This window comes from Cynocephalus volans, chromosome 1, assembly GCF_027409185.1.
Source record: "Cynocephalus volans isolate mCynVol1 chromosome 1, mCynVol1.pri, whole genome shotgun sequence".
In the NCBI taxonomy this organism is placed as follows: domain Eukaryota; kingdom Metazoa; phylum Chordata; class Mammalia; order Dermoptera; family Cynocephalidae; genus Cynocephalus; species Cynocephalus volans.
In genome coordinates, this window is record NC_084460.1 from 110,025,434 (window position 1) to 110,053,422 (window position 27,989).

General features: G+C 38.8%; 1 protein-coding gene across 2 annotated transcripts; it reads left to right on the plus strand.

Annotated features, from left to right (window-relative positions):
• Nucleotides 1-2,031: 2,031 nt before the first annotated feature.
• Nucleotides 2,032-27,968, plus strand: DNAJB11 (DnaJ heat shock protein family (Hsp40) member B11). 2 transcript variants are annotated; one of them, XM_063109004.1, is made up of 11 exons: nt 2,032-2,317; nt 7,489-7,645; nt 12,141-12,238; nt 13,988-14,120; nt 21,552-21,694; nt 22,014-22,096; nt 22,755-22,812; nt 25,392-25,430; nt 26,330-26,441; nt 26,900-27,059; nt 27,872-27,968. In XM_063109004.1, exons 1-11 carry the CDS (start codon nt 2,250-2,252, stop codon nt 27,934-27,936), a joined length of 1,116 nt encoding a protein of 371 aa, XP_062965074.1. In that variant the 5' UTR covers nt 2,032-2,249; the 3' UTR covers nt 27,937-27,968. The 2 variants fall into 2 exon arrangements, with proteins under 2 accessions (XP_062965074.1, XP_062965081.1); XM_063109011.1 differs by lacking the exon at nt 25,392-25,430 and having other exon boundaries at nt 2,033-2,317.
• The last annotated feature ends 21 nt before the right edge of the window (nt 27,969-27,989 follow it).

The window sequence follows — 27,989 nt, forward strand, 5'->3', positions numbered from 1 at the left end:
TCTCTTTCATCATTAATAATAATGGCGATTTACATTTATAGAAGGCTTACTATGGACTGGGCACTGTGTAAAGCACCTGACATTTGTTTTACTGATGAGGAAACTGGGGCGTAGAAAGGTGACAGTAACACACCTCTTGAGTCACAGAGCCAAGATTCAAACCCAGGCCGTCTGAGCGAGACCCGCCCACCCCCAGCCCCAATGTGTGTCTGGCACAGTGCTAGGCACTAGGGTTAGAGTAGTGAACAAAATAGACAAGGTCCTTGCTTTCGTGGAGTGTATAATTTTATAGGGAAAATATACACTACGTATTAAGGAATAAAATAGGATAATTTCAGATAGTAATAAACGCTATTAAATTGGGGTCAGGGGATCAGGGAAGGTAGTGCCAAATTTGAGCTGAGACCTACGGAATAAGAAGTCAACCATGCAAAAATCACAATTGTAGCAACTTTTACTCGAAAATTTTTGAGCATTTACCCCGTGCCAGGCACTGTTCTGAGGTGCTCTTTTGTACAGCTGTGAACAGAACAGTCTAGATTCATGCTCTCATTAAACTGGCATTTCAGGGTGTTAAGAAGGGGGGGGGTGAGGAGGAGGGATGGAAACAAAATAAAATAGGGTGCTGTAAGAATATGGGACTCAATTTTCATGGGTTGGTCAGGGAAGTCTTCTCTGAGGTGGTGACATTTAAGCTGATATCTGAGTTTTAAAAAAGGAGTCATCCATGTTAGGATCTGCGGGAGGGAAGAGTATTTCAGGCAGAGGGAACAGTACAAAGGCATGAGCTTGGTGCATTCGAAAAAGAGAAAGGAAGCCAGTTTTGCTGGAACATGTAAGGTGTTTAATAGGTGAGGGTACAGATCATAAGAGTGTAAGTCTTTGTAAACTAGCATGGAGTTGAGAATTTATTTTAAGTGCATTGAAAAGCCATTCGAGGCTTTAAAGCATGACTTGACATATTTTCTTAAAAATCCGGTGGGAGGCAGGGGTGAACAACAGATATTAAGATATGAAGTAAGATATTAAGAGTGGGATGAGAGACATATGAGGAGGTCCTTACCAGGTGATATGATGTGACTTGGCCCACAGGCGTAGTAATGGAGATGTAGAGTAGTAGACAGATTAAAGATATAGTTTAGAGGTAAAGATTTGAATAGGTTATGCGGAAGAGGAATCAAAGAGGACACCTAAAATTTGTCCTGAACAACTAGGTGGTGCATTTACTGTGAAAAGTAAAATTGGGGGTAGGAGGGTGGAATCAAAGAGTTTTGTTCGAAACTGTAATAATACCTTTTATTCATTGCGTGCTTACTATGTGCCAGACGCTGTGCTAGACAATTTACAGATTTTTTGCTCCATTAAAAATTCACAACACTGCCTGCAAGTGCTTTGCCTCAGTTTCGTGAGTAAAGAAACTTAGATTAAGACTTGGGGATAGGGGCGGGGAGGGTCTCACTGCTAAGTGGTGGAAGCCGAATCAGAAGTCAGTCTCCACGGTCGCTTCTCCGTAGGGTGACAGCCCTCCTTTCTATGAAATCGAAACCATTTTCTTATGGGTTTATTAAGAGAATGTAAAATAAGATCTCCTAAGCAACGCGACTGATGTATTCTTGGCTTGAAGTAATTGTGCTCACCCATTCCGCCTTCGTTCCCCCCGCCCCCGTATCCAGCGCAGAGCTCAAAGTGAATGAAATTCCGAGAACTGTAACCTCCCTCCCGCAATTGGTCGGTGCTGGCGAAGGAGCCTCGTGATAGGTGGATAGTCGGGGAGGGGGGGCTTCGTGTACCTGGGTGCCCTCACTTGGCACCACCCCGCGCCTTTTACGTGATTTTCTACGACTCGCGGGAGCTGGCGCCAAACGGATTCCTGCGGCGGCGCGGCCCTCTGACGCTTTTCCCTCTTATTGGCTGGGAGCTGCGGCTGCAGTTCCGAAGCCTAACTGGCTGCCTGCGCCGCCTCGGAGGTGAAGTGTACTGCGCTGATTGGCTTCTAAGCGCCGGTCGCGTGTGATGTCCCGGGCAGAGATTGGCCCTTGCCTGCTGGGGGCTTCTCTCGCCGGGACTTGGGACTCCCGGGAAGTGGACTGGCAGAGGAGGGGGTCAGCTAGCTGGTTCTGCGGACCGAGTAGGAGACCCCCGGCGTGAGGTGGCCTCGCAGGGTCCGGTGGGCTGGCGAGCTGACCCGGCGGCGGCGGAGGAGGAGGCTTGTGAGGGGTGCGCGGGGGAGGGGTCGGCTCAAAGGAACCATGGCCCCGCAGAACCTGGGCACCTTCTGCCTGTTGCTGCTGTACCTCATCGGGGCCGTGATCGCCGGGTGAGGAACAGGCACCTGCGGGCCCGATGTCCGTGGGTCATCCTTTGCCGGGCCGGGGAGAGCCTTGAGGGGACAGCGGGGAGAGGGCGGCATTGCCAGACTGAGGAATGGAGAGGAGCATCAATGTGGTACGGCCGTGGGGCGGAGGAATGGGTAGTGTGGGCCAAACTAGTGGGGTGAGAGGAGAGCCGTGGGTGACACCAGTGAGAGGGCCTTAGATCCAGAGGTTCTACAGAGCAAGATTTGCCCAGAGAAGTGGGAGCTGGGTGCAGTGCCAAACACAGCATTTGGGGAATGGGGGAGTTGCAGGGGAAGAAGGTGGCTGTGAGCGGAAGGAGTGTCACTCAGAGCTGGGGGGAAGAAAGGGGCGCCTGACTGTAATGAAGGCAGTGACAGTGCCAGGCCGAGGTTGAGGGGAGGGATATTTGTTTGCTGTATCCTGCTGAACTGGAGAAGAGTACAATGCAATGCCGAGCCTCCGACGAGCCACTGGGGGAGCTGACATTAAAGTGGGTGGGTTATAATGCCAAGCCGAATGAAGACAGCAGTTAGGGACTGAAGGAAATTGGATTGAGGGTGCGGGAAGACCCTTTGGAGAGCCCTTGCCTTGTACTTTCCAGCTTCTTGAGCTTTTGAACCTTAGCTGTCATCATGCCTCACTACCTCTCTAGGGTACATTCTTGAGAAGCTGAATGTTATTTTGAGCGGGAAGAGCAGTTCACCAATAGGTAGTAAACTGGGATTCTAGCCCACACACTCCTTCCCCACTTATGAATTACGTAACCTTGAAGGAACCATTTAAACTCTCATCTGTAACATGAGGATAATAATGTGCCACCCTATTCAGGGAGTAGGAGATGAACTCTTGAGGATTTTCCAGCCTTTAAGATCCATGATCCTATAAGCCTGGTGACCCAGGATATGGTATGCCAGCCTCATATTTTAGAATGCAAGAAAAAGTAGGTCTCAGCTTCTGACAATTTATAGGTTGTTCTAAATGTAGAAGGTACTACCTAGCAGTGCTTTAAATTTTAAGTTCTTGTTTTCTTAGAAGTCTTTTTCCCTGTGCATATATGCTTAAACTTTGTTGTCATTTTTTCCTTCTGAAATATCTTAAATTTCTAAAAAATTAGCTTCTCCTAGTTAGTGCTTTATTTTTCTGTTTAGTATGTTTTTGTTAGTAATTTTGACACTTAACAAGTACCCTAAGGTGATTCATAAAACATCAATATAAATATTGTTAATACTGTAGCTTTAAATCTCATTCATAAAGGAATATTTTAATAACTGTAACGTTGATGCTGAGCTATGCCAGCCATATTTCTCCCATTTTTCTGAGCTTTTATTTAACTATTTTTTATATTCTAAGGAAACCTCTCTCTGTTGTAGTTAGCCCATTTGTTATAAATGTTAGCAGTCCTTTCAACTGTTTAGTTATCTCAAGAGATTTCAAGTTTTCACAGATTTGGGGAGAAAGGAGAAAGCCCCTAATTAATCATCATGGACCCCTTATGAGTGACAATTTTAGAAACTGATAAATAATTAAGTGATTTTTTTCCCCTAAAATGTGACCAAGAGCTTATGAAATAATTTTTTAAAATAGTCTGTCATATATCACCTGATGTTGGTCTCCCAATGCATTTTAAAATTACCATCACTACTAAGTCAGTGTCTCTATTGTGAATAACTTTCTGTGTTAGTCCATTTTTGTTGCTTGTAACAAAATACCTGAAACTGGGTGATTTATAAAGAAAGCAAAATTATTGCTTACAGTTTCTGACTCTGGGAAGTCCAAAATCCATCTGGGTGTGGCAACAGTGACCCAGGGGTCTCACATGGTGGAAGCAGAGAGAGCAAGAGAGAAAGACAGACTCTCCTCTTCTTTTATAAAGCCCTTAGAACCATGCCCCTGACCACCATTTTTAATTCATTCTCTACTGAACAGTCCTGCAATCCAATCACCTCTTCAAGGCTCCACCTTTCAATTACCATAATAGGATTTCCCACCCTCTTAACAGTCACAGTGGGGGCTAAGTTTCTAATACATAAGTCTCGGGGAACACAATTCAAACTCAAGGAGTTTTGGGGCAAAATTCAATCCACTACATTCCATCCCTGGTCCCGCAAAACTCATGTCCTTTTCACATGCAAATACATTCTTTTCATCCCCAAAGTCTTAATTTGTTTCAACTCAAGAGTTCAGAGTTCAAAGTCCCATCTGTGAAATCAATACAAGTTATCTACTTCTAAGATACAATGGTGGGACATAGGGTACATATTTCCATTCCAAAAGGGAGAAATAAGCCAAAAGGAAAGGGTAACAGGTCCCAAACAAGTCCAAAACCCAGCAGGCCAGGCATTAAATCTCAAAGCTCGTGAATCTTGTAACTTGACCCCATGTTCAACATCCTCTGCATGCTGGTGTGGGGGTTGGGTCCCCAAGTCCTCTGGCAGCTCCACTCCTATGGCTTTCCTGGTCTCAGGTGATGATTTAGCTCTTGTAGGCTGGCATTGCATGCTGGTAGCTCCACAGGTCTGGGGTCTCCATGAGCATGATCTCACTCTCACTGCTCCACTAGGCATGGCACTGTTGGGGTTTCTGTGCTGCAAGTCTGACCCCATGCTTCCACTCCTCATTGCTCTAGCTATGGTTGTCTGTGACTCCACCCCTGCCACAGATCTCTTCCTGGGCCCCCAGACTTTTCCATACATCCTCGGAAATTGCGGTGTAGGCTCCCAAGACTTCCCAGCTCTAGCATTCTGCAAGCCTGCAGACTTAACACCACGTGGACTCCACCAAGGCTTCTGGCTTGTAATTTCCAAATCTGTGGGTCCAGCCACACCTGGGGCCAATTTAGCCATGGCTGGAGCAGCCAAAGCAGCTGGGGTGCTGGTGTGGGGAGCACATTCTGAGGTGGCCTTGGGCAGTGAGCTTGTGGAGGGTGCCTCAGGCCTGTTCCCCAAGACCATTCTGTCTCCCTAGACCTTTGGGCCTGAAATGGAAGGGTTGGCCCCAGAAGCTTCTGCAATGCCTTCAGGACCTTTTCTTCCTTCTCTCGATAATCCCGTTCTTTTGTGTTAATCTTCTTAGTACCATTGGATTTTTCTTCTGAAGATGCTCTCTGCTTCTGTACCACATGGCCAGGCTGCAAATTTTCCAAATCTTTACACTCTGCTTCCCTTTTAAATTCTGGCTTTATGTCATGCCCTTGCCACCATAACTCAGAGTAGGCTATTAGAAGTAGCCATGCAGCTTCCTTAATGCTTTGCTGCTTAGAAATTTCTTCCACCAAATACTCTGATTCACAACTCCTAAGTTCCAACTTCCACAGTCATAGGGCATGGATACAATGCAGACAAATTCCTTGCCAGTTCACAGCAAGGGTGAGCTTTGCTCCAGTTTCCAATAAGTCCCTTCTCATTTACATCTGAGACCTTCTCAGAATGGCCTTTACTGTCCATATTTCCATCAGCATTCTGCTTGCCACCACATAACCAATCTCTAAGGCATTCCAAACTTTCCCTTGTCTTTTTATCTTCTTCTGAGTCATCCAAACTCCTCGAACCTTTGTCTAACACCCAGTTCCAAAGCCACTTTCACATTTTCAGGTATCTTTTATAAGCAACACCCCACTTCTCTGGTACCAATTTTCTGTATTAGTCCATTTTTGTTGCTTGTAAGAAAATACCTGAAACTGGGTGATTTATAAAGAAAACAAAATTATTGCTTACAGTTTCTGAGGTTGGGAAGTCCAAAGTCCATCTGGTGGTGGTGACAGTGACCAAGGGGTCTCACATTGTAAGATGGTGGAAGCAGAGAGAGCAAGAAAGACAGACTCTCCTCTTCTTTTAAAGCCCTTAGAACCATGCCCTTGGCCACCATTTTTAATCCATTCACTACTACACAGTCCCACAATCCAATCACCTCTTCAGGACTCCACCTTTCAATTACCATAATAGGATTTCCCACCCTCTTTACAGTCACAGTAGGGGCTAAGTTTCTAATACATAAGACTTGGGAGACACAATTCAAACTTCAGGGAGTTTTGGGGGGACATAATTCAATCCACTACACTTTCCCATTCCCATTGTTGAGAGAATGTATTTTCAGAATAAGTTCTGGTAGCTAAAATGACTTCGGCAAAAGTAACAGATTTTTGTGAGCACTGTTATTTATTCATTTCACTCAATGACTATTTATTGATGTCTTTAGTGGGCCAGATGTGATCCCTGCCCTGAAAGTTTATTATAGTCTTATTCTATCTTCCATTACCATATTTTGCAAAGATCCCCTTTACAATTAATTTGATCTCTGCAAAGTCCCTGGCAAAGAGGTCAGTGGACTTCCATCTTATCTCCCGGTTCATGCCATATACATATTTACAGCTGCCGAGACATATAGGTTCCTTCATATAGGCTTTAGCAGCTGTCTGTAATAAAGGTTTAATTCAGACAAAGTAGTATACTAGAAATGAGTGCAAGATTGATATTTTCTCTCTCTTTCTCTTTTAGCAAAAAACACCACAACTCATACATCCGGATAGGTGTTATTTTCTTTTTAGAGTTATTATTTCAGCTTTGGATTAACTTCTGTTTTAACCTCTGAAGTTAACTTCAGTCAATTTGTCTTTAACATTCTAAGAGTGCTACTCTTAGGACATTTGTGTCATATAATCCTTTTGAATAAGTAAAATCATCCTTTGAAGTTGTTATTTGACTTTTGGAAACAGTCAAAAAGTCATTTGGAGCCAATATAGGGAAAATGGGGGAGAGTTAACTTGATTATCTGATTATTGCCTGAAAATAACATACAATCATATAATAAAAAAAAGATTTTCTTGACTGAAGGTAGTTCTAAAAGAAGAGTGCTACATTACTTTGAATAATCTAACATTACCCAAAAAGTACATAAGCCTCTCATTGTGATTACTTCAATATGTAAGACTCATTACAAATCCTGGTGTGTTCTCTGTTTAGTCATTCGGGTACAGGGGGAGGGTGACCTATACCTTCATTTTTGTACCTCTTTGCTCAGACACAAACCTAAATGTAAAGGGGAAAAAGACCTTTTCAGTCTTAAAAATGTAAATGTATAAAAATATGTATATAAAAATATGTACATAAAAAATAATGTAAGTATTTAATGAAGTGTTCTCTCTCCCGCTTCCCAGGCGAGATTTCTATAAGATCTTGGGGGTACCTCGCAGTGCTTCTATAAAGGATATTAAAAAGGCCTATAGGAAACTAGCCCTGCAGCTGCATCCTGACCGGAACCCTGATGATCCACAAGCCCAGGAGAAATTCCAGGATCTGGGTGCTGCTTATGAAGTGAGTCAGTAAAAATGATAAAGTATGAAAAAAAACCTGTGGATATAGAAAATATCATATAATGCAGAGGAACACTGCCTTCCTTTCGGTCAATTCTATTTAGAAATATACAGTAGATAAAATAGATACAATATGGAGAAATAGATAAAATAAAGGCTGTACTTGATTCTATATTGTACTAGATATTACATTCATGTTAGTAGATGCCATTTCCTGGCTTTTTTATATTAATATTTATTTTAATAAGTAGAATAATGTTGAAAAAGAATGAATGAAAGAAAGATTGATAGATTAACTACTTATTAATCTATCAGTCAATCATTTTGGGAGCTAGAGTCAGAAATAAGAAAGACCCTAAATAAGGGTTGCAAACCTATATGCCCATGTGGAAAGAACAAGTAATATACAGCTATATGGTAAAACATGCCAATGGATAGTCTGCCTCCATACTGGGAAGCAATAGGAATTGAGGACTGTGATAAACTGAAGCCTTCTTGGCCCATTTCAAGGGAGCAGCTGTTTCTCAATCCCAGCCAGTTTTTGCCATATACAAATGCAAATACTGTAATGCCAGATCATCTAATTTTTTCAAGAAAATTTGGAAATTTAGATTTTTATATAAATATTCCTGTTTGTAAAAATTTTGGTAACTAATTCAGTTAAATTTCTTTTTTGTGCATATCAAACAAAACACAGCTATAGTTTGAATTTGCAGCCTCTTATCTAGTGGTCAAAATACTTTTATGTGTGTCATCTCATTTAATCTTTACTAGGACACCATGAAATGTTAGTAGAGCTAGGCATATTTTTATTCCCATTTTATAAAGGGGCACTGTGTTAAAAAACAAACTTAGTTTCTCCCACTCTTATACTCTCCCACTATACTCTTAAAACATTATACTCTTAAACCAACTTGGTGTCCTCCAGTTCAGTTCTGTCACTATCTTCCTCTAGATAGTGTCACATCCCACAGGTTGAGGGCTCAGTCCTACAAGACTGTTCCCTACTTCCAATGCCAATCTCAAGCCCCAGGTTGTTTTACTTGTGCTTCTGACTGACAGGCTATAAATCAGGGTTTCCAAGACCCCCTCCTTGAGTTCAATTAATTTGCTAAAGCGTCTTACAGAACTCAGGAAAAAACTTACTCATGCTTACCAGTTTTTTATAAAGGATATTACAAAGGATACAGATGAAGAAATGCATAGGGCGAGGTATGGGGGATAGGGCGCAGAGCTTCCATTCCCTCTCTGGGTGTGTGCACCACCCTCCAGGAACCTCTGTGCGTTCAGCTAAGCAGAAGCTCCCTGTACCCTGTCCTCTTGGGCCTTTTATAACGATTTCACTGGATAGGCATGATTGAATCCTGGACAACCATGTAGAAATTTGATTGGATGAAAAGGGTATGATCTAATACTAAATAGACTTAGTGGGGAAAACCAGCAAAGCCTCTTGGTGCAGCATTCCCTCTTCTCAGGAATAGGGCAGGATCCCTCCTTCAACAGGGGTCTTATAACCTACAATCAGACAAGGTAGGTTAGGGTATCTCTTGATGGCTACCTCCAATACAGAAAGACAGGGGAAGATTAGAATGTATTTTTAGTTTCTATGGCCTGTCATGGAGAGAAAATGAAGCACAGAAAAGGAGGGCAGGAGAAGGTCAGAGACTGTCTTTCATCTTTGTCGCGATGAAGCTGTTTCAAAGCTGCTTCAGGAACCAAGGACAAAAGACCAAATACTTTAACAATTTTAAGAAAAGATATGCTTATTGTTTTAGTCACTTAGGAAATAAAAAGGACTATGGGAATTATAAGGCAGGAACCATGGATGAAAAAATACACACACACACACACAAGTTCGAAAAGTTCATGGAAAAATAGAATTGAAAGATTCTATTTTTATAGAATTGAAAGTTCTTTCCATGAACTTTTCGAAGTACCCTCATATATTTCATGATATCACGGGCACAGAAAAAAATTAATTTAACTCCAAAAGTAACAGAACTAAAACTCCTCAATTCAAGCTTAAATCCCTGCATATTGAGAAGGCTGGAAACAAATCTGAAAAATATTTTAGTAGTCCAAAGAACCCAAAAGGAAGGTATCCCAAGACCTAGATTAAAGAAGCTACTGAACTGAAACAGTGACTTATACTCAAGTAACCCCTAGAGCTATTGGGGGTTCCCCTTTCTTCTCTTAACACCTTCAGGGATCCTGTAGGATAGAAATTCTTAACCTGAAGCCTATGAATAAACTTGAGAGGGTGGATAGCCTCTCCTAAATTGTATGTAACATTTTATTTCTTGTTGATAATATGAATTCTGTATTTTGCACTGTATTTCCCATGAATAGTCCCATTGTCTGCTAGGAACCCAATACTGAAAAATATTTTCTAGGGAAGCTAAATTTACCATGCTCTCTAAAGAATCTACCATGTTCTTTATTCATGACCTAGGTAGGCTATACATAGATCATTCATGAAATTACAGTTTATCAACTTTTCTATTTCCATATTTAACAACTTTTCTATTCACTAGTTCAGATTTTCTTTTTTCTTTGTACCATTCGAACTTGATTGCCTTTAGTCTTAGGTAAATCAGTGTTCACAAATCAGAATCCCAGTACAGTATGATGAGTCTTTTGTGAATACAAATTTGTTTTCTCTACTGAGCTGTGGTTACTGCTGGCATTTTAATTAGTTCAGAATCTGCATGTTGGTTAGCTTGTCAACTAAGAACCTATTTTTTCTTTTAAAAATAAAATAGTTTCCAAGACCGTGGAATAAAATTTCATTCCTTAGAAAAAATGTGAGGAGGAAGAGAAAGATAATAGATGACTTCAAGGGTCATTTTTGGGTGGTTATTACAGAAGCTTCTGATGTCCAAAAAGAAAGTGACTTAAAACTAATCTTTGTTTGGGGGTTTTGAAATGGTGTTTTTTATAGACCCAAATGCAGGGTTGGTTTGTTTGCCAAAACAAGATCAGAAAAGTAGACTTGAAAGTGAAATGCTGGAAATCCAGATAATTTTCTTTTTCTTTTTTTTTTAAAAATTTAACTCTGCCCATTTCTGCTTCCCCAAAGTATCTATTTTCTAAGGATATTTGCCAAAACATTCCTTTCTCTCACCTGGTCTATCATAGGGGCTTTAGTCTAGTACTGTAGCGATTTCTGGACTAACCCATTTGTCTTTACTTTTGAGAATGCTCAGTCTCTTGTACATTCCATTTCTATTTATCCTTCTAAATGTATCTTAAATGTTGGTAAATTTTTGCCACAACTCCCTCCACATCATTCAGGCTCTGAGGCAAAAGTGCATCCTGTTGGAATAAGCCAATCAGGTCTTCTCTTTCTTTTGCTGAATCAACAAGCCCTATCTACTTCCACCCTCCTTTTCCCGGGCCACCATGAGGATGGGTTTGAAATAACTTTCTCCTTCAGTCTCTTGTATAAATAGGAGTTTATAAATATCAAAGGAAAATTTTCAAACTATGTAATTTCAAAGGTATATGTGTGCACATGCTTCAGATTGCTCTAAATAAAAGGGAAGCCTTTTTTTTTTTTTTTTTTTTTTTTGCATGTCGAAGGCAAATTTTGAAGAGTATGGAAGCTTATTTTGTTTTTACATTCTTTAATATCGTATAGAGAGTGGGCTCAATGAGAAAGCATATAGCCATGACTATGTATATGGTTTTCTGAAACCAATAGAACTTCAAAAATTCTTTTTAAGCAGCGAAATTGACTTTGAGCAACCTTCATAGAGCTATGTCCCTTATTACTCGCTCCCCAATTTGAACTCAGGACCTTATAAACTTAAACATATATGTAGGAAAGGTAGACATCATTCTTCCACAAATGTAATTCTACATATACCAAAAAATGAAAAACGGTGTTTGAAAATATAGCAGTATAAACCTTTCTGGAGGGCCTGTCATCTGATTCCCTTGACTTGCCAATATCCTAATGTGTGGGGGTCGGGAGGTGGGAGGGTGTATGGTGTGGACATTTGGGGCCCAGCTATTTTTAAGGCTATCCTAATTTACTTCTTCCATCACTAATGATAATCTGTCATAGTCATATTCTAATTTATAGTTTAGAGATATAATATAGTATGCTGGTTAACAGTGTAAGCACTGGAATCAAACTGCATGGGAAGTAAAGCTGAGGAATCCATCTCACCTCTTTCCTGTTACCACCCTGACCTTCACAGCCACATCCCTAATCTCAGACATGATTTTTTTAAGTGACTAGGTAAGATTTGATAACTTTAAATTAAAAACATGAATTGATGAATGTGGAATAGACAGTGTATCAGAGAATTTAGTCTGTTAGAGAAAATGACTTTATAAACATGCCTTAATACTATATACATAATGAAAACTACAGCCCGTTAAAATCTTAGACACAGTATCAGGGTAAAAACAAAAAACATAAATATGAATATACCTTAACTGAATATTACCAACTCATTATCTTTTCCTCCACTTGCTTTTATCCTCAGATTCTGTCAGATAGTGAGAAAAGAAAACAATATGATACTTATGGTGAAGAAGGATTAAAAGATGGTCATCAGAGCTCCCATGGAGACATTTTTTCACAGTAAGTAATTAACTCATCTGCAAAGTATTAGAGAATGGGTCACTTAGTGATTATTAAAGAATTTTCCTCATTCCCTAGTTCAGAAGCTTTTGATGAAGAGTGGAACTCAACTGATCCAAAAACCAATTATCCTTCCTGTGGAATGGTAGTTTTCTGTTTTCACAAAGCTTCAGGAAAGACAGCACTGAGAGGGCTGTCCATTATAGCCAACTATATCCGTTAAATAAACCCTGACTATTTTAGGGGGTATATATGTTGGTAAACAGTTCATCCTCATCTACTTGCTATCTTAGAATCTGCAAACCATTTAATAAGCAGAATTATTTTTGTAAGCAGTGAGATAAAAGTCCTACTCTGATACCCAGAGCTATCTCTCTTTCGTCCTACCAACAGAGAGGGATGATTATGATAACCAGGACTGAAGGAAGGAATTATGGTAGAAGCTCTTTATCTCCTGCTGCACATGGCTTTCTGGCAGTGCTGAGTAGCTAGAATAATAAGCATTTTTCCTCCTTACTCTTTGAACCCGTCTTTGTTGAACATTTGAAATTCCATATACTCAGATGATGCCTTATACTGGAAGATCTTAATCTGGGGTTTCAGGTCTGAAGTTATAAACAAAAAGATGCTTGAATCTGCATTTTTATGGGGAGAGAGTTCATTGCTTTCTTCAGATTCTCAAAGGGTTCTGTGACCCCTTCCCTAAGAGAAGTAAGAATCACTGTTGCATAAAATAGCTTCCCTTATTTAATGTTTGGAAGTGACACATTTTTAGGACTTATAAAGATGTGTGAGTAATGTGATCAGGATATCTTCTTCCTCAGGATTAATTTGGCTGTTTTAGCCTACTAGGGAAGTGTCGTGTTCCCCTTGGCTGTTTAAATACGTAGGGATGCCAGAAAGAGGAAGAAGCTTCCTCTTACCCCCACCCTCACCTCATCCTCTCTTCTTGCTTTTATTTAAGATTCAGGGAATTCATTCACTAGGGTTGGTTGGTGGGGGAGGGAGTTATATAGTTGTCATCATCATTGTGCTAATATCTGAGGCTTTTTAATAACACCAAAAATTAACATTAAGATCAGAACACCTGCACGATTGAAGGTCACTGTTTTTATTCATCTCAAAGTGATTCTTTTGTTACTTACAAAAACAGGTTTTGGTCTTGTGTAGGCCAAAACTTTCTTCTCCTTAAGGGTTAGAAGTTTACTAAGACTGATGCTTTTTTAGTTTATTTAATTATGTACGCAAGATTTCTGTACAGAACAGGAGCTTCTTTCACCAAGGTTAGCTTCTAAAAAGCATGAAATGTGAATGCTACATGTTCAGAATTACCCTTGAGAATTCCTTAAATTAACCATTAAATTCAGCATTATACAAGTTTACATATACCATACTCTTTCTCAAATGTTCACCATATCTGGATTTTCCTCAATATTGAAACATTATTATTTCATTGGTTGAGTCCAACATTGTTTTCACTGGCATACTATACATGTATGTACTATACTATATGAGTGGGCCATATTGTATTAAGAAGTAAATTTTTTTTCTGGTGGGGGGCAAAATAGTTGATATTGTATAAATTAAAAATTGTATATGATGTATGACTCCAATGTATTAAAATTATCTTTCAGTTTTTGCACAATGCATTGGAAGGAAACAATATCTTATATCAATGTGAAGAAAACGAAATAATTGTGAGACATGAGCTCTGATTTCTTTTCCTGATGCTTTCATACTTATCTACAGCTTCTTTGGAGATTTTGGTTTCATGTTTGGAGGAACCCCTCGTCAGCAAGACAGAAATATTCCAAGAGGAAGTGACATTATTGTAGATCTGGAAGTCACTTTGGAAGAAGTGTATGCAGGAAATTTTGTGGAAGTAAGTTCAAACAATACTGCTGTTCATATTGACTACCAGGGCTTATACTTTTGACTGAAAATAAGAGGTTTCTTTGTAACTTCTCTGTCTTGAGGGTGGAGGTGGGAGGCAGGGAGTAACCAGATGCACAGAATTGAATTAATCATAATCCTTGATTCATGATATACAATCATTGTTTTATGAACTCAACCAACCAGCCCAAGAACTAAGTAAAATAATACTATGATGTAATCTACCTCCACGCTACTTCCCTATTCCATTCCTCTGCCTCCCTTCAGAGGTAACTAGTATTCTGGATTTTGTCTTCACTGTTCCTTTGCCATTCTTCTTTGTTTGTTTTATTACATATATACGAATACTGAATAATATGTTGTTTATTTTTATTGTTTTTGACTATGCAAAAATGGTGTCATATCATTAATTATCTTCTGGGACTGGTTTTTTCATTCACTCTTATGTTACTAGGATTCATCCTTGTTGCTTATAGCTGTAATTCTTCTGGATAAAATTTCATTGTGACTGCAATTTATCAGTAGGCATTTAGGTTTTTTCCAGTTTTTTCAATTTCAAACAGTGCTTTTATGAACATTTTGTACGTATATCCAGGTACACATGCGCAAGAATATCTCTTGGATGGATATACATAAGAGTGGAATTGCTGGGTGATATGAATCAATGTTCACTTTTACAAGATAAAACCATATTGTTTTTGCAATTGATTGTACCAACACTTCCACCAGCAATTTCTAAGAGATATTATAGATTTACTGCCTCTCTAATACTTGGGATTACTAGACTTCTTAATTTTTGCTCATCAAATGGGTATAAAATATTATCTCATTGTGGTCTTGATTTGCATGTCTTTTGCTCATTTTTCTTTTGCCTTTTTCTTATTGATTTCTTGGAATACTTTACTCTTGCTACTAATCCTTTGTTGGCTATATGTAATGCAAATACATTCTGTCAGTTTGTAACTTGTCTTTTTATTATATTTGAGATTTACTTCAATGAACAGAAGTAATTACTTTTTTATTACTTAAAATATTTTAGCATTTTCTTGTACTCATTTATTGGATACAGTACATTGTTTCAGCACATTCATATTCGGTGCAATGATTTACTTAGGGTAGATAACATAGCTTTGTACCCATTAATCCACCACTTTTCTTCCCTTCCCCTCCCCTGCCTCTGGTAACAATTTTTCTACTCTCTACGTCCATGAGAACCACTTTTTTTTTTTAGATTCCACATATGAGTGATATCATGCAGTATTTGTCTTTTTGTGCCAGACTTACGTTACTTAGAATGATGGTTTCAGTTCCATCTATTTTCCTGCAAATGATAAGACACCATTTTTTTATATAGCTGAGTAGTATTCCATTGTGTATATATACCACAATGTTTGCATCCATTTATCCATTGATTGACATTTAGGTTGATTCCATCTCTTGGCTATTGTGAATAGTGCTGCGATGAACATGGGAATGCAAGTGTCTTTTCGATATATTGATTACATCTCCTTTGCATATATACACAGTAGTGGGTTGTAGATTAGATCTACTTTTAGTTCTCTGAGGAACCTCCATACTGTTTTCCACAGTGGCTGTACCAATTTACACTCCCACCAGCAATGTAGGAGAGTTCCTTTTTCTCCACATCCTCTCCGGCATTTGTTATTTTTTGTCTTGTTGATAATAGTAATTCTAACTGGAGTGAGATGTTATCTCATTGTGGTTTTAATTTGCATTTCCCTGATGATTAGTGATGTTGAGTATTTTTTCATTTGCCTGTTGGCCATTTGTATGTCTTCTTTTGAGAAATGTCTGTTCAGGTCCTTTGCCCATTTTTAATTGGCTTATTTGTTATTTTGCTGATAAGTTCCTCGTATATTCTGGATATTAGCCCCTGATTTGATGTGTGGTTTGCAAACCCTTCCTCCCATTCTGTATGTTGTCTCTACACTTTGTTGATAGTGTCCCTCGCTATGCAGAAGCTTTTTAGTTTGATGTTGTTCTATTTGTTTTTTTGCTTTAGTTGCCTGTGCCTTTGTAGTCTTGCTCAAAAAAGTGCTGCCCACTCCCATTTTGTGTAGTGTTTCCCCTGTTTTCTTCTAGTACTTTCATAGTTTCAGGTCTTAAATTTAGGTCTTTGATCCATTTTGAGTTGATTTTTGTGTATGGTGAGAGATAGGGGTCTAGTTTCAATCTTTTGCATGTGGATATCCAGTTTTCCTAGAACCATTTATGGCATCTTTATCAAAAATCAGTTGGCTGTAAAGATGTAGGTTTATTTGGGGGCTCTCTATTCTAGTCCATTGGTCAATTTGTCTGGTTTTATGCCATTACCATGCTGTTTTGATTACTATGGCTTTATAATATTTTGAAGTGAGGGAGTGTGATGCCTCCAACTTTATTCTTATTCTTTTTGTCCAAGATTGCATTAGCTATATGGGGTCTTTTGTGGTTCCATACAAATTTCAAGATCATTTTTTCAATTTCTGTGAAGAATGTCATTGGTAGGTATTTTGATAGGGATTGTGTTGAATGTGTATTGCTTTGAGTGATAAGGACATTTTGATGATGTTAATTCTTCCAACCCATGAACATGGGATATCTTTCCATTTATTTGTGTCCACTTCAATTTTTTTCACCTGTGTTTTATAGTTTTCATTGTAAAGGTCTTTCTTTCACCTCATTGGTTAAATTTATCCCCAGGTATTTCATTTTTTTGGTAGCTATTGTGAATGGGATTACTTTCTTGATTTCTTCTTCGCCTGTTTCATTATTGGTGTATAAGAAGGCTATTGATGTGTGTATGGTGACCATGTATCCTGACGCTATACTGAATTCGTTTATTCTAGTAATTTTTTGGTGGAGTCTTTAGGATTTTCTATGTATATGGTCACATCATCTACAAATAGGGATAGTTTGACATCCTCCTTTCTGCTTTGAATGCCCTTTATTGCTTTTGCTTGTCTTATTGCACTGGCTAGATCTTTCATTACTTTGCTGAGTAAGAGTGGAGAAAGTGGATATCCTTTATCTTGTTCCAGATCTTAGAGGAAAAGCCTCCAATTTTTGTCTGTTCAGTATGATATTAGCTGTGGGTTTGTTGTATATGGCCTTTATTGTGTTGGGGTACATTCCTTCTATACCTAATTTACTGAGTGTTTTTTTTATGAAGGGGTGTTGGATTTTGTTAAATGCTTTTTCTGCACCTATTGATATGATCATATGGATTTTTCTGATTTGCGTATGTTGAACCATCCTTGCATCCCTGGGATGAATCCCACTTGATCATGGTGAATGATCATTTTAATGTGTTATTGGATTCAGTTTGCTAGTATTTTGTTGAGGATCTTTGTACCTTTCTTCATTAAAGATATTGGTATGTAGTTTTCTTTTTTGTGTGTGTCTTTTTCCGGTTTTGGTATGAGGGTAATGCTGGCCTCGTAGAATAAGTTTGGAAATCTTCCCTCCTCTTCAGTTTTTGGAAGAGTTTAAGAAGAATTGATATTAGTTCTTCTTTAAATGTTTAGTAGAATTCAGCAGTGAAGCCATCTGGTCCTGGAGTTTTCTTTGCCAGTAGACTTTTCATTACTGCTTCAACCTCGTTACTCATTATCGGTCTGTTTAGGTTTTCTAGTTCTTCATGATTCAACTTTGGTAGGTTGTGTGTGTCCAGGAATTTATCCATTTCTTCTAGGTTTTCCAGTTTGCTTGCATATAGTTGTTTGTAGTACTTTTTTATGATCCTTTGTATTTCTGTAGTATCAGTTATAATGTCTCCTTTTTCATTTCTGATTTTATTTGAGTCTTCTATTTTTCTTCATTAGTCTAGCTAAAGGTTTATCTATTTTGCTTATCTTTACAAAAAAAGAACTGTCTCATTTTGCTTTTGCTCTCATTTTTTCAGCTCCTCAAGGTATACTGTTCAGTTGTTTATTTGGAGTCTTACTTTTTTTTTTTTTTTTTTTTGATGTAGGCATTTATTTCTATAAATGCCTCTTAGAACTGCTTTGGCTGTATCCCATAGGTTCTAGTATGTTGTGTTTTCATTTTCATTTGTCTCAAGGAATTTTTAAATTTCCTTCTTTATTTCCAGAAGTAGGGCTGGCTGGTTAGCTCAGTGACTAGAGCATGGCTTGTAACATCAAAGTAGGGAGTTCAGTTCCACATACCGGCTGGCCACCAAAAAAAAAAAAGAATCAGAATTAATTTTAATGTGGTCAAACCTATCAGTCTTTTGTGGTTAGTTTTTGTGTCTTGTTTAAGAAATTCTTCTCTGCTCTAAAATGAGAACAATATTTATCTATATTTTCTACTAAAACATTGTGATCTTTTAATTTGAGATTCTTCATTTTTTTAATTCCGGAAAATATATCTTCATTAGTTTTTCAAATATTAAATCCTCTTCTTTGTGACCTCTACTCTTAACGTTCTTTTAAACATGAAGAAAAAAATTCTATTTCATTATCCTTCACTGCTTTCTTCTAGGAGAGTGTCTCATTCTGGTCTTCCAAGTCAACAGTTCAATCTTTAGCTATATATATTCTAATAATATTCCATCTGCTGTGTTTCAATTCCAACTCATGCTTTTATGCACAATATTTCTACTTGATTCTTATATTATTTCTTACTTTATTTCATTTTGCTAGTCTTCCTTATGTCCTTAAGTATTATATCATGCTTCTTTTAAATTTTTGGTCTTCTCTAGTGCACTTGCTTAAAATATATGTTATCTAGTTGGTAGTGTTCTGGGGGCGGATAGTTGGACTCCTCAGGTGTGTAGCTATTTTGTTCTGTGAGCTCCTGTTCCATTATGGGTATCGGCATCTGTCTTTTCCTTTAGAGCATCTTGGGATAAGCCCTTGCCCAGTGGTTTTAACTGTTTTGTTGGTTGGTTTCTTCGTTTCCTTGGGGTATTTTTGTTTGGTGTCTGGGGTCTTTTGTTTTTTGCAGAGAGGAGGCAAGCAGTGCTTGTTTCAAGGCAGTTCAGGAGAGAGGCAAGAGCAGAACTTCAACTGCTTTTTTCTAGAATCTTCTCACTGCCCTCACTAGCTATTGTTGCCCCAGGTTGTAGTCACCACCTTATACATACATACCAGTTCAAAACAGCCTTCTATCTCTGGGTTGTCTTATAAATTCTGTGTTATAGTTATTATTTCCTGGAATCCATGTTTTCCTGTAGTTTCTCCAGGATTTTGGAGGAATCAGTCAGTAACCTATGCATATGTGCCATCTTGACAAGAAGCATTTTCTTCTTAGTTGTGGTTTTTGCTCTGAATAATTGAAAGAAAAGGACTAGACAATCACAGAAGATATGACTGGCTTGTAATAGTTTTGTTTAGACTGCAAGATAGGAGAAAAGGTCACTAAAAATACTTGGGCTATCCTTCCTTCATAAACAGGAGAGGTTTTTTAGGTGGAAGAAAAGAGGTGAACCTAATTAACTCCTGATTTCCCTTCTAAACCTGTCGTTCTGCACTCAATCACTAATACACGGTATATGTCACTTTTTGCAGTTAGTGTGTTTGTAAACAAATTCTGTTTTAATCTAGTAATTGTAAAGTATGTAAATGTCCTTGCTTATTATTTATTAATTAATTTATTTACTTAGGCAGCTGGCCAGTACAGGGATAGAACCCTGCACCTTGGTGTTACCAGTACCACGCTCTAACCAGCCGAGCTAATCGGCCAGCTTGGCCTTCCTATTTAAATAACCCCATGATAAATTCTTTTTTTAGGGAAAAATTACCTTGAGAGATAGGATGGATAACGGTCAGAAGCATGGACTTTGCAGCTAAACTGTCTAGTTTAGAATTCTGGTTCTGTCATCTATTAGTTTAGTGTCCTTGATCATGTTACTTAATCTTTCTGTGTTTCTGTTACCTCATCTGTAAAATGGAGATAATAACAGTCTCTACCTCATAAGGTTGTTGTGAGGATTAAATGAATTTGTAAATATGTAAAAGTGTTTAGAGCATTGTTTGGTATATAGTAAGTGTTATAAAGTGTTTGCCTTATCAGTTGGTTAGAGTATGGTGCTGATAACACCAAGGTTCAGGGTTCGATCCCTGTGCCAGCCAGACACACACATGCACAAAAAAAAGTGTTTGCTCTAATTACTATTATTGTTTTTGTTATAATTTGTTCTGTTGACCTGAGTTTTCATGTGTTGGTAGGTGTATTAGTCTGTTTTCTTTCACTTATAACAGAATACATGAAACTAGATAATTTTTAAAGAAACAAAATGTGTTTCTTACAGTTTTGGAGGCTGAGAAATTCAAGGTCCAGGGGGTGCATTTGGTGAGGGTCTTTTTCTTGGTGGAACTTTCTACAGAGTCCTGTGGTGACACAGGTGAGAGCTGAGTAAGAGCGCATTTCCACATGCTTTCTTCCTCTCCTCATAAAGCCCCCAGTCCACTCCCTGATAACCCATTGAACTATTAAGCCATTAATCCATGAGTGGATTAATTCATTCATGAAGGTATAGTCCTCATGATCTAATCACCTCTTAAAGACTCCACCTTTCAAATACTATATGGGAGATTAAGTTCCAGCATGAACTTTGGAGAGAACAAACATTAAAACCATTGCAGTAGGCTTCAAGGGATTTTTCTCCAAGCATTTGTGTCATTCTGCTATGAAAACATATCTTGTGATTTGGTGTTTGACTAGTTAAACAGGCAAAAACAGGAATACATTTCTTCATGTATATTAATTTCACATACTTAGAGGAATGGAAATAGTACTGGAAAATAGTTCTGGATTGAGTTGCCTGAAACAGGGAGGCGTTTTCATTAGGTTGATCATAAGATTAGATGGTAGCCACATACCAGCTTCTGAAGGCTGTGGTTGTTTGTCAGTGGTTATGCATTACAAAGCTCAGATTTCTTAAAAGATAGTAATTCTATGAACTATTTTATTTTTTATTTTTTTAAAAAAAGATGATCGGTAAGGGGGTCTTAACCCTTTACTTGGTGTTGTCCAGCACCACACTCTCCCAAGTGAGCTAACCGGCCATCCCTATATAGGGATCCGAACCCGTGGCCTTGGTGTTATCAGCACCACACTCTCCCAAGTGAGCCACAGGTCGGCCCTCTATGAACTATGTTAACTCGTAGCATTTAGTCATGGCTTAGAAATGCTGATATCAAACACCTTATTTTTTGGTTCTCTTCTTTCCCTGCTCTCTTTAATCCTCCAACTTTAGAATTTGAGTCACTTAAGTATGTGTTTGCTTCACTCCTGGTTGGTGCTGATTTATCCTCCTCAAAGAGTTCTGTCAGCTTTAGGTCTCCTTGAGGGATAGCTTGCCAGAAAAGGGGAAGTTCCAGTCCAGGCATGTGTGCAGAGCCCTGATCTGGTTGAGGAGACTAAAGATTATTTTACATGAGAAAGAGGCTGATGTGGTTTATGCACTTCTCAGGTAGTTAGAAACAAACCTGTGGCAAGGCAGGCTCCTGGCAAACGGAAATGCAACTGTCGGCAAGAGATGCGGACCACCCAGCTGGGCCCAGGGCGCTTCCAGATGACCCAGGAGGTGGTCTGCGATGAGTGCCCTAATGTCAAGTAAGTGAAATCACCTCCTTATGTTTCTGAACTAAGCAGTGCCCATTTTTTCTGAATATACTTAACAAGTGTTAATGTTTCATTTTCTTCCTACTTGGAATATTAAAGCGATATTATTTGTTTATATAATATATAGTAGTTTTGTCCTGAATTTTGGTTCATTGAAGATGTAAGTGGATATCAGATAACTTTGTCAAGTAGAGGCACGCTATAGTCTTCCAAGAAAAAGCTCCGATGAATTTGATAAAAATTTAATTATCTATACCTGGGATTTTTTTTGCATTTTCATTTTTTTCTTTTTAAATTCTCTTTGTCTCAGACTAGTGAATGAAGAACGAACACTGGAGGTAGAAATAGAGCCTGGGGTGAGAGATGGCATGGAGTACCCCTTTATTGGAGAAGGTGAAATATTGATATTGGTGTTTTATTATCATAACTTTCTATTCTCTGCTTGCTTATGAATACCGCTCACTCTTGCCTTACGCCACAACTTAATAGCCATGTAGTAAATGTGTATATAATTTCCAGTACTATTTCAGCCACTTTTAGGATACAGAAAGCCATTTATGACCATCACGGTTAGTCATCCAAAGTGTCAGCATTACTGTTTATACTTTGAATAGCATGGCCACAAGTTACTATCAGGAAGTCTAAGTCTTATCAAAATTTAAGATGTTCAAACCTTAATGGATTAATTTTTAATTCATCAATGAAAGAAGATATATAACTGTAGTTGGCATTAATAAGATACTCTCAGACCTCGTTTTTGGGCTTAAATCTAAAACTTTGAAAGAAAAAAGGCTTTAAGACTTCAAGTTCAGGAAACCAATGAATCATTCTTTGTTTAGTAAACAAGTCATTTATTGCTGTGCCTGCAGCTCATGTGATTTTCACTAATAATCTGGAACTTGATATAACCAGGCAGAGATACTGCCCTCACAGATAGACTTGACAGAGTCAATGCCTAAGGTAGTGACTTTTAAAAAGTTTTCAACTGCCAAATAGATTTATGGTGTTCAATTTGTGTGATTTACAATATGCTATAATCTGCTCTGACTAGGTGAACCTCACGTGGATGGGGAGCCCGGAGACTTACGGTTCCGAATCAAAGTTGTCAAGTAAGTAAGCTAGTTTTAGACATCTTTTCTTTAGCCTCTGCTTTTCAGGTGTCTCAGATTATAGAGATGTGGGTAGCTACCAGAGCACTTCCAGACTTTTTACTCTGTTTCATGCCCTTGATTCCGTAAACAGTTATTCTTTAACAGTACTGAAAATTTGGAGTTGGGCCCCAGGACTGAGCCCCAGTTATTTATTTACCTAGGACTTATAAATTCAAAAGATGTTAGAAAAAAAGAATTGATAAGTAAGAAGTTATTAAAGAAAAGCAAACAAGAATAGGGAGTCAAGGAGAGCTGAGATTTTAGCTGAGGATCTATGATACCATTCAAGAGTGGGAGACTTTTCCACAGAAGAAGTCCATTGCAGGCATACCTCATTTTATTACACTTCACAGATATTGCCTTTTTTACAAAATGAATGTCTGTGGCAACCCTGTGTTTGAGCAAGTCTATGGGCAACATTTTTCCAATACTGTGTGCTCCCTTCAAGTCTCCATGTCACATTTTGGTAATTCTTGCATTATTTCAAACTTTTTATTGTTATTTTGCCTGTTATGGTGATCTGTGATCAGTGATCTTTGATGTTACTATTGTAATTGTTTGGGGTGCCACAAGGCACACCCACATAAAAAGACGAATTTAATCGATAAATGTTGTATGTGTCCTGACTGCTCCACTGACTGGCCATTTCCCCATTTCTTTCTTTCTCGCTCTCCTTGGGCCTCCCTATTCCTTGAGACAGTACAATATTGAAATTAGGCCAATTAATAACCGTACAGTGGCCTCTTTGTGTTCAAGTGAAAGGAAGAGTCTCGTGTCTCTAACATTAAATCAAAAGCTAGAAATGATTCAGCTTAGTGAGGAAGGCATGTCAGAAGCTAAGACAGACCAAAAGCTAGTCCTCTTGCATCAAACACTTATTCAAGCTGTGAACGCAAAAGAAAAGTTCTTGAAGGAAATTAAAAGTGCTACTCCAGTAAACAAATTAGAAGAAAGCAAAACAGACTTGTGGCTGATATGGAGAAAGTTTTAGTAGTCTACATACAAAATCAAACCTGCCACAACATTCTCTTAAGCCAAAGCCTAACCCAGAGCCAGGGTTACCTCTCTTCAATTCTGTGAAGGCTAAGAGAGGCGAGGAAGCTGCAGACGAAAAGTTTGAAGCTAGCAAAGGTTGGTTCGTGAGGTTTAAGGAAAGAAGCTGTCTCTCTATATAACATAAAAGTACAGGGAAAGCAGCAAGTACAGCAAGTGATCCAGAAGACCTAGCTAAGATCAGTGATGAAGGTGGCCACACCGACCAACAGATTTCCAGTGTGGGTGAAACAGCCTTCTACTGGAAGAAGATGCCATCTAGGACTTTTCTAGGTAGAGAAGTCAAGGCCTGACTTCAAAGTTTCAAAGGATAAGCTAACTCTCTCGTTAAGGCCTAATGCAGCTGGTGACTTTAAGTTGAAGCAAATGCTCATTTACCATTTCAGAAATCCTAGGACCCTTAAGAATCCCAGGTCCCTTAAAATCTACTCTGCCTGTGTTCCATAAACGGAACAACAAAGCCTAGATGACAGCACATCTGTTCACAGCATGGTTTATCGGATATTTTAAACCCACTGTTGAGATTTACTGCTCAGAAGAAAAGATTCTTTTCAAAATATTACTGCTCATTGACAATGCACCTCATCGCCCAAGAGCTCTGATGGAGATGTACAAAGAGGTTAATGTTGTTTTCATGCCTGCTAACACAACATCCATTCTGCAGCAGCTCATGAATTAAGCAGTAAATTCGACTTTGATTTCATAAGGCTGTAGGTGCCAGAGATAGTGATTCCTCTGACAGATCTGGGCAAAGGTAAATTGAAAACCCTTTTGGAAAGGATTTACCATTCTAGATGCCATTAAGACATTCATTCCTGGGAGGAGGTCAAAGTATCAACATTAACAGGAGTTTGTAAGAAGTTGATTCTAACCCTCTTAGATGACTTTGAGGGGTTCAAGACTTCAGTGGAGGAAGTAACTGCAGATGTGTTGGAAGTAGCAAGAGAACTAGAATTAGAAGTGGAGCCTGAAGATGTGACTGAATTGCTACAGCCTTATGATAAAACTTGAACAGATGAGTTGTTTCTTATGGATGAGCAAAGAAAGTGGTTTCTTGAGATGGAATCTACTCCTGGTGACGATGCTGTGAACATTGTTGAAATGACAACAAAGGATTTCAAATATTTCATTAACTTAGTTGATAAAGCAGCAGCAGGGTTTGAGAGGATTGACTTCAGCTTTGAAAGTTCTACTGTGGGTAAAATGCTATCAAACCTCATCGCATGCTATAAAGAAATCTTTCATGAAAGGAAGAGTCCATTGTCCATCAATACAGCAGATTTCATTGTTGTCTTATTTTAAGAAATTGCCACAGCCACCTCAGCCTTCAGCACCCACCACCCTGATCAGTCAGCAGCCATCAGTATTGAGGCAAGACCCTCCCCCAGCATAAAGATGACAACTCACTGAAGGCTTATATGATTGTTAGCATTTTTCAGCAGTATAGTATTTTTTAATTAAGATATGTACATTGCTTTTTTTAGGCACAATGCTATGGCATACTTACTAGACTACAGTATAGGGTAAACATAAATTTTATATGCACTGGGAAACCAAAAATTTTGTGACTTGCTTTATTGTGATATTTGCTTGATTGCAGTGCTGTGAACGTGTGGTATCTGAGATATGCCTATACATAATATGCAGCTTCTATTACATAATATGTGGCTTCTGTGAAGAGAGAGCTCTTCTCCTTTGGTGGGCTTCTCTTCAGCATGAAGTGCTGTTTAGACAAAAATGACAGAAATTTTGCCTGGGAGTCAGGCTTTCTGGTTTATTATTTATCTCTTGCTACCACTTTGGAAACCAGTGATACCTCTGCATCTAAGGATTCATTGAAACAGGGTTCCCACCAAACTATGGAGAAAAGGCCCACCCACTGCTAGGACATTTTTCTCACCACACTCTTTAATCTCATTGATCTTTTCCCCAGCTTTCTTTCTCTACCTTGTCTTTCTCATCACTTCCCAGAGAAAGTGAAACATGTGCTATTCCCTGAGTAAGCCTGGTACCTTCTCAAGTCCTTGTCTTTGCCTGAATTCCCTCTCACCCTATCCACCCCCTCTTCCCTGCACCCACCTCATCTCTATCTGTAAAGCTCAGGAAACATCCACAGACCTGTTCCTGATACCTGTCTCCCCAGCTCCCACTGCCAGAAATTGTCTTTCTCTTTCCTGCCTAATCTAAAGACTTATAATTACTTGTGTACTTTGGCTTCTGCTGATTGAAAGCTCCTTAAGAGTCGGGTTTAGTAAGACATAACTGTATAGTCTGCATTAATACTATGCATTGAGGTGTGTCTAATAAATGCTTATTGTTTGAAAGAATGTTGTTCATCTTTTTCCAAGATTTTCCTAACAACTTTTGAACTCTTCCCAAAGAAAGATGGACATTAATGATTTTTATCTTGTTCTGTTTTCAGGCACCCAATATTTGAAAGGAGAGGAGATGATTTGTACACAAACGTGACAATCTCACTGGTTGAGTCTCTGGTTGGCTTTGAGATGGATATTACTCACTTGGATGGTCACAAGGTAAACAAACCAATTTTTCTACTTCTTTTCCTTTTAAAGCCTTCATGTGTGTAGTTTTGAGATTATTTCAGCCACTTCAATCATTTAGAACCACAGGGACTCCTTTCTCAATCTTGTTCTGCCTTCTCTTCTTACTCTGCTGCTAACACCCAACAATAGCAGTGCCACAGACCTTTCAACTACTGAGAGGTGATTACACAGTCTTTGGCAGTCTTGTTCTTATAGTTTCCATTGGCAAAAACCTTGCTTTTGTATTCGTTTATGTGTTTGATTTTTCTTTTTCTTTTTTAAAACCTTTTCTCTCTTTGATTTGCATTGTCCTAATGATGTTTCCCTTGCCCCTTCATCCTTTCTGCTGAGCTGTGACATTAACTTTGTGTGCCAGTGCTTACTAGAAGCTGTGTGATATGCTTTGTGCATACCAGTCCTGCTCCAGTTGATTCTCTTTTGCTTTCTAGGTACGCATTTCCCGGGATAAGATCACCAGGCCTGGAGCCAAGCTATGGAAGAAAGGGGAAGGGCTCCCCAGCTTTGACAACAACAACATCAAGGGCTCTTTGATAATCACTTTTGATGTGGATTTTCCAAAAGAACAGTTAACAGAGGAAGCAAGAGAAGGTACAGGGTATAATGAGTGAGAGAGAGAGAAAGAGAGAGAGAGAGAGAGAGAGAGAGAGAGAGAGAGAGTGTGTGTGTGTGTGTGTGTGTATTGTATGAGAACAGAGTGGCAATTAAAACAAAACTTTCTAGTGACATGAGACATAAGCCATTAACACTAGTGGAACACAGGGATAGGAGTGAACTCACCTTTCTCTGTAAAGTCAATATTAAAAATCCACATGTCACTGTGTTACTGAAGGCTGTGTAAACTGGGCTTTGAAACCTTCAGAGTGATAGTTTGTATGGGAGTGAAACAGAATCACTTAAAACAAATGAGCTGGATCAAACTTTGAAAGTGAGGATGAGATGTAAGAGTAGAATAGGAGGATTAGAGGCTAAGAGGTAGATGTCTGTGATGACTGGTTGAGAAGAAGGCCCAGTTGGGGGTCCTAAATAGAAAGAGAGAGGAGAATGGTGAAAGAGTTAAAAACTGAAAAGAGAACAAAGAAGAAGGAATGGAAGACTTAGCTGAAGAGTTTTCTTTCTCTTCTGATTGCTTCTTGCCATTCTCATCCATGGGGTTTTATGGGATGTGCATGTGGTATGTGGGCCTCAGAGAAAGAGAGGAGGAATCATCTTGGATGCACATGTGCATGTGTGGGAATATCCACATGCCATGAAGTTAGAGATTGGAGATTGGAAGCTGTTTGTTTAATTCAGATCCATGGTTGTCATAACACCTTTTATGAGCCTCCCCATGAAACACACTCTTTAAACCGTAGGGAAGTCACATTTTTGTTAATGGAGTCATTTGTTCATTCTTTCTTCAGGTATCAAACAGCTCCTGAAACAAGGATCAGTGCAGAAGGTATACAATGGACTTCAAGGATATTAAGAGTGAATAAAATTGGACTTTGTTTGAAATAAGCGAATTAGCGATATTTATTA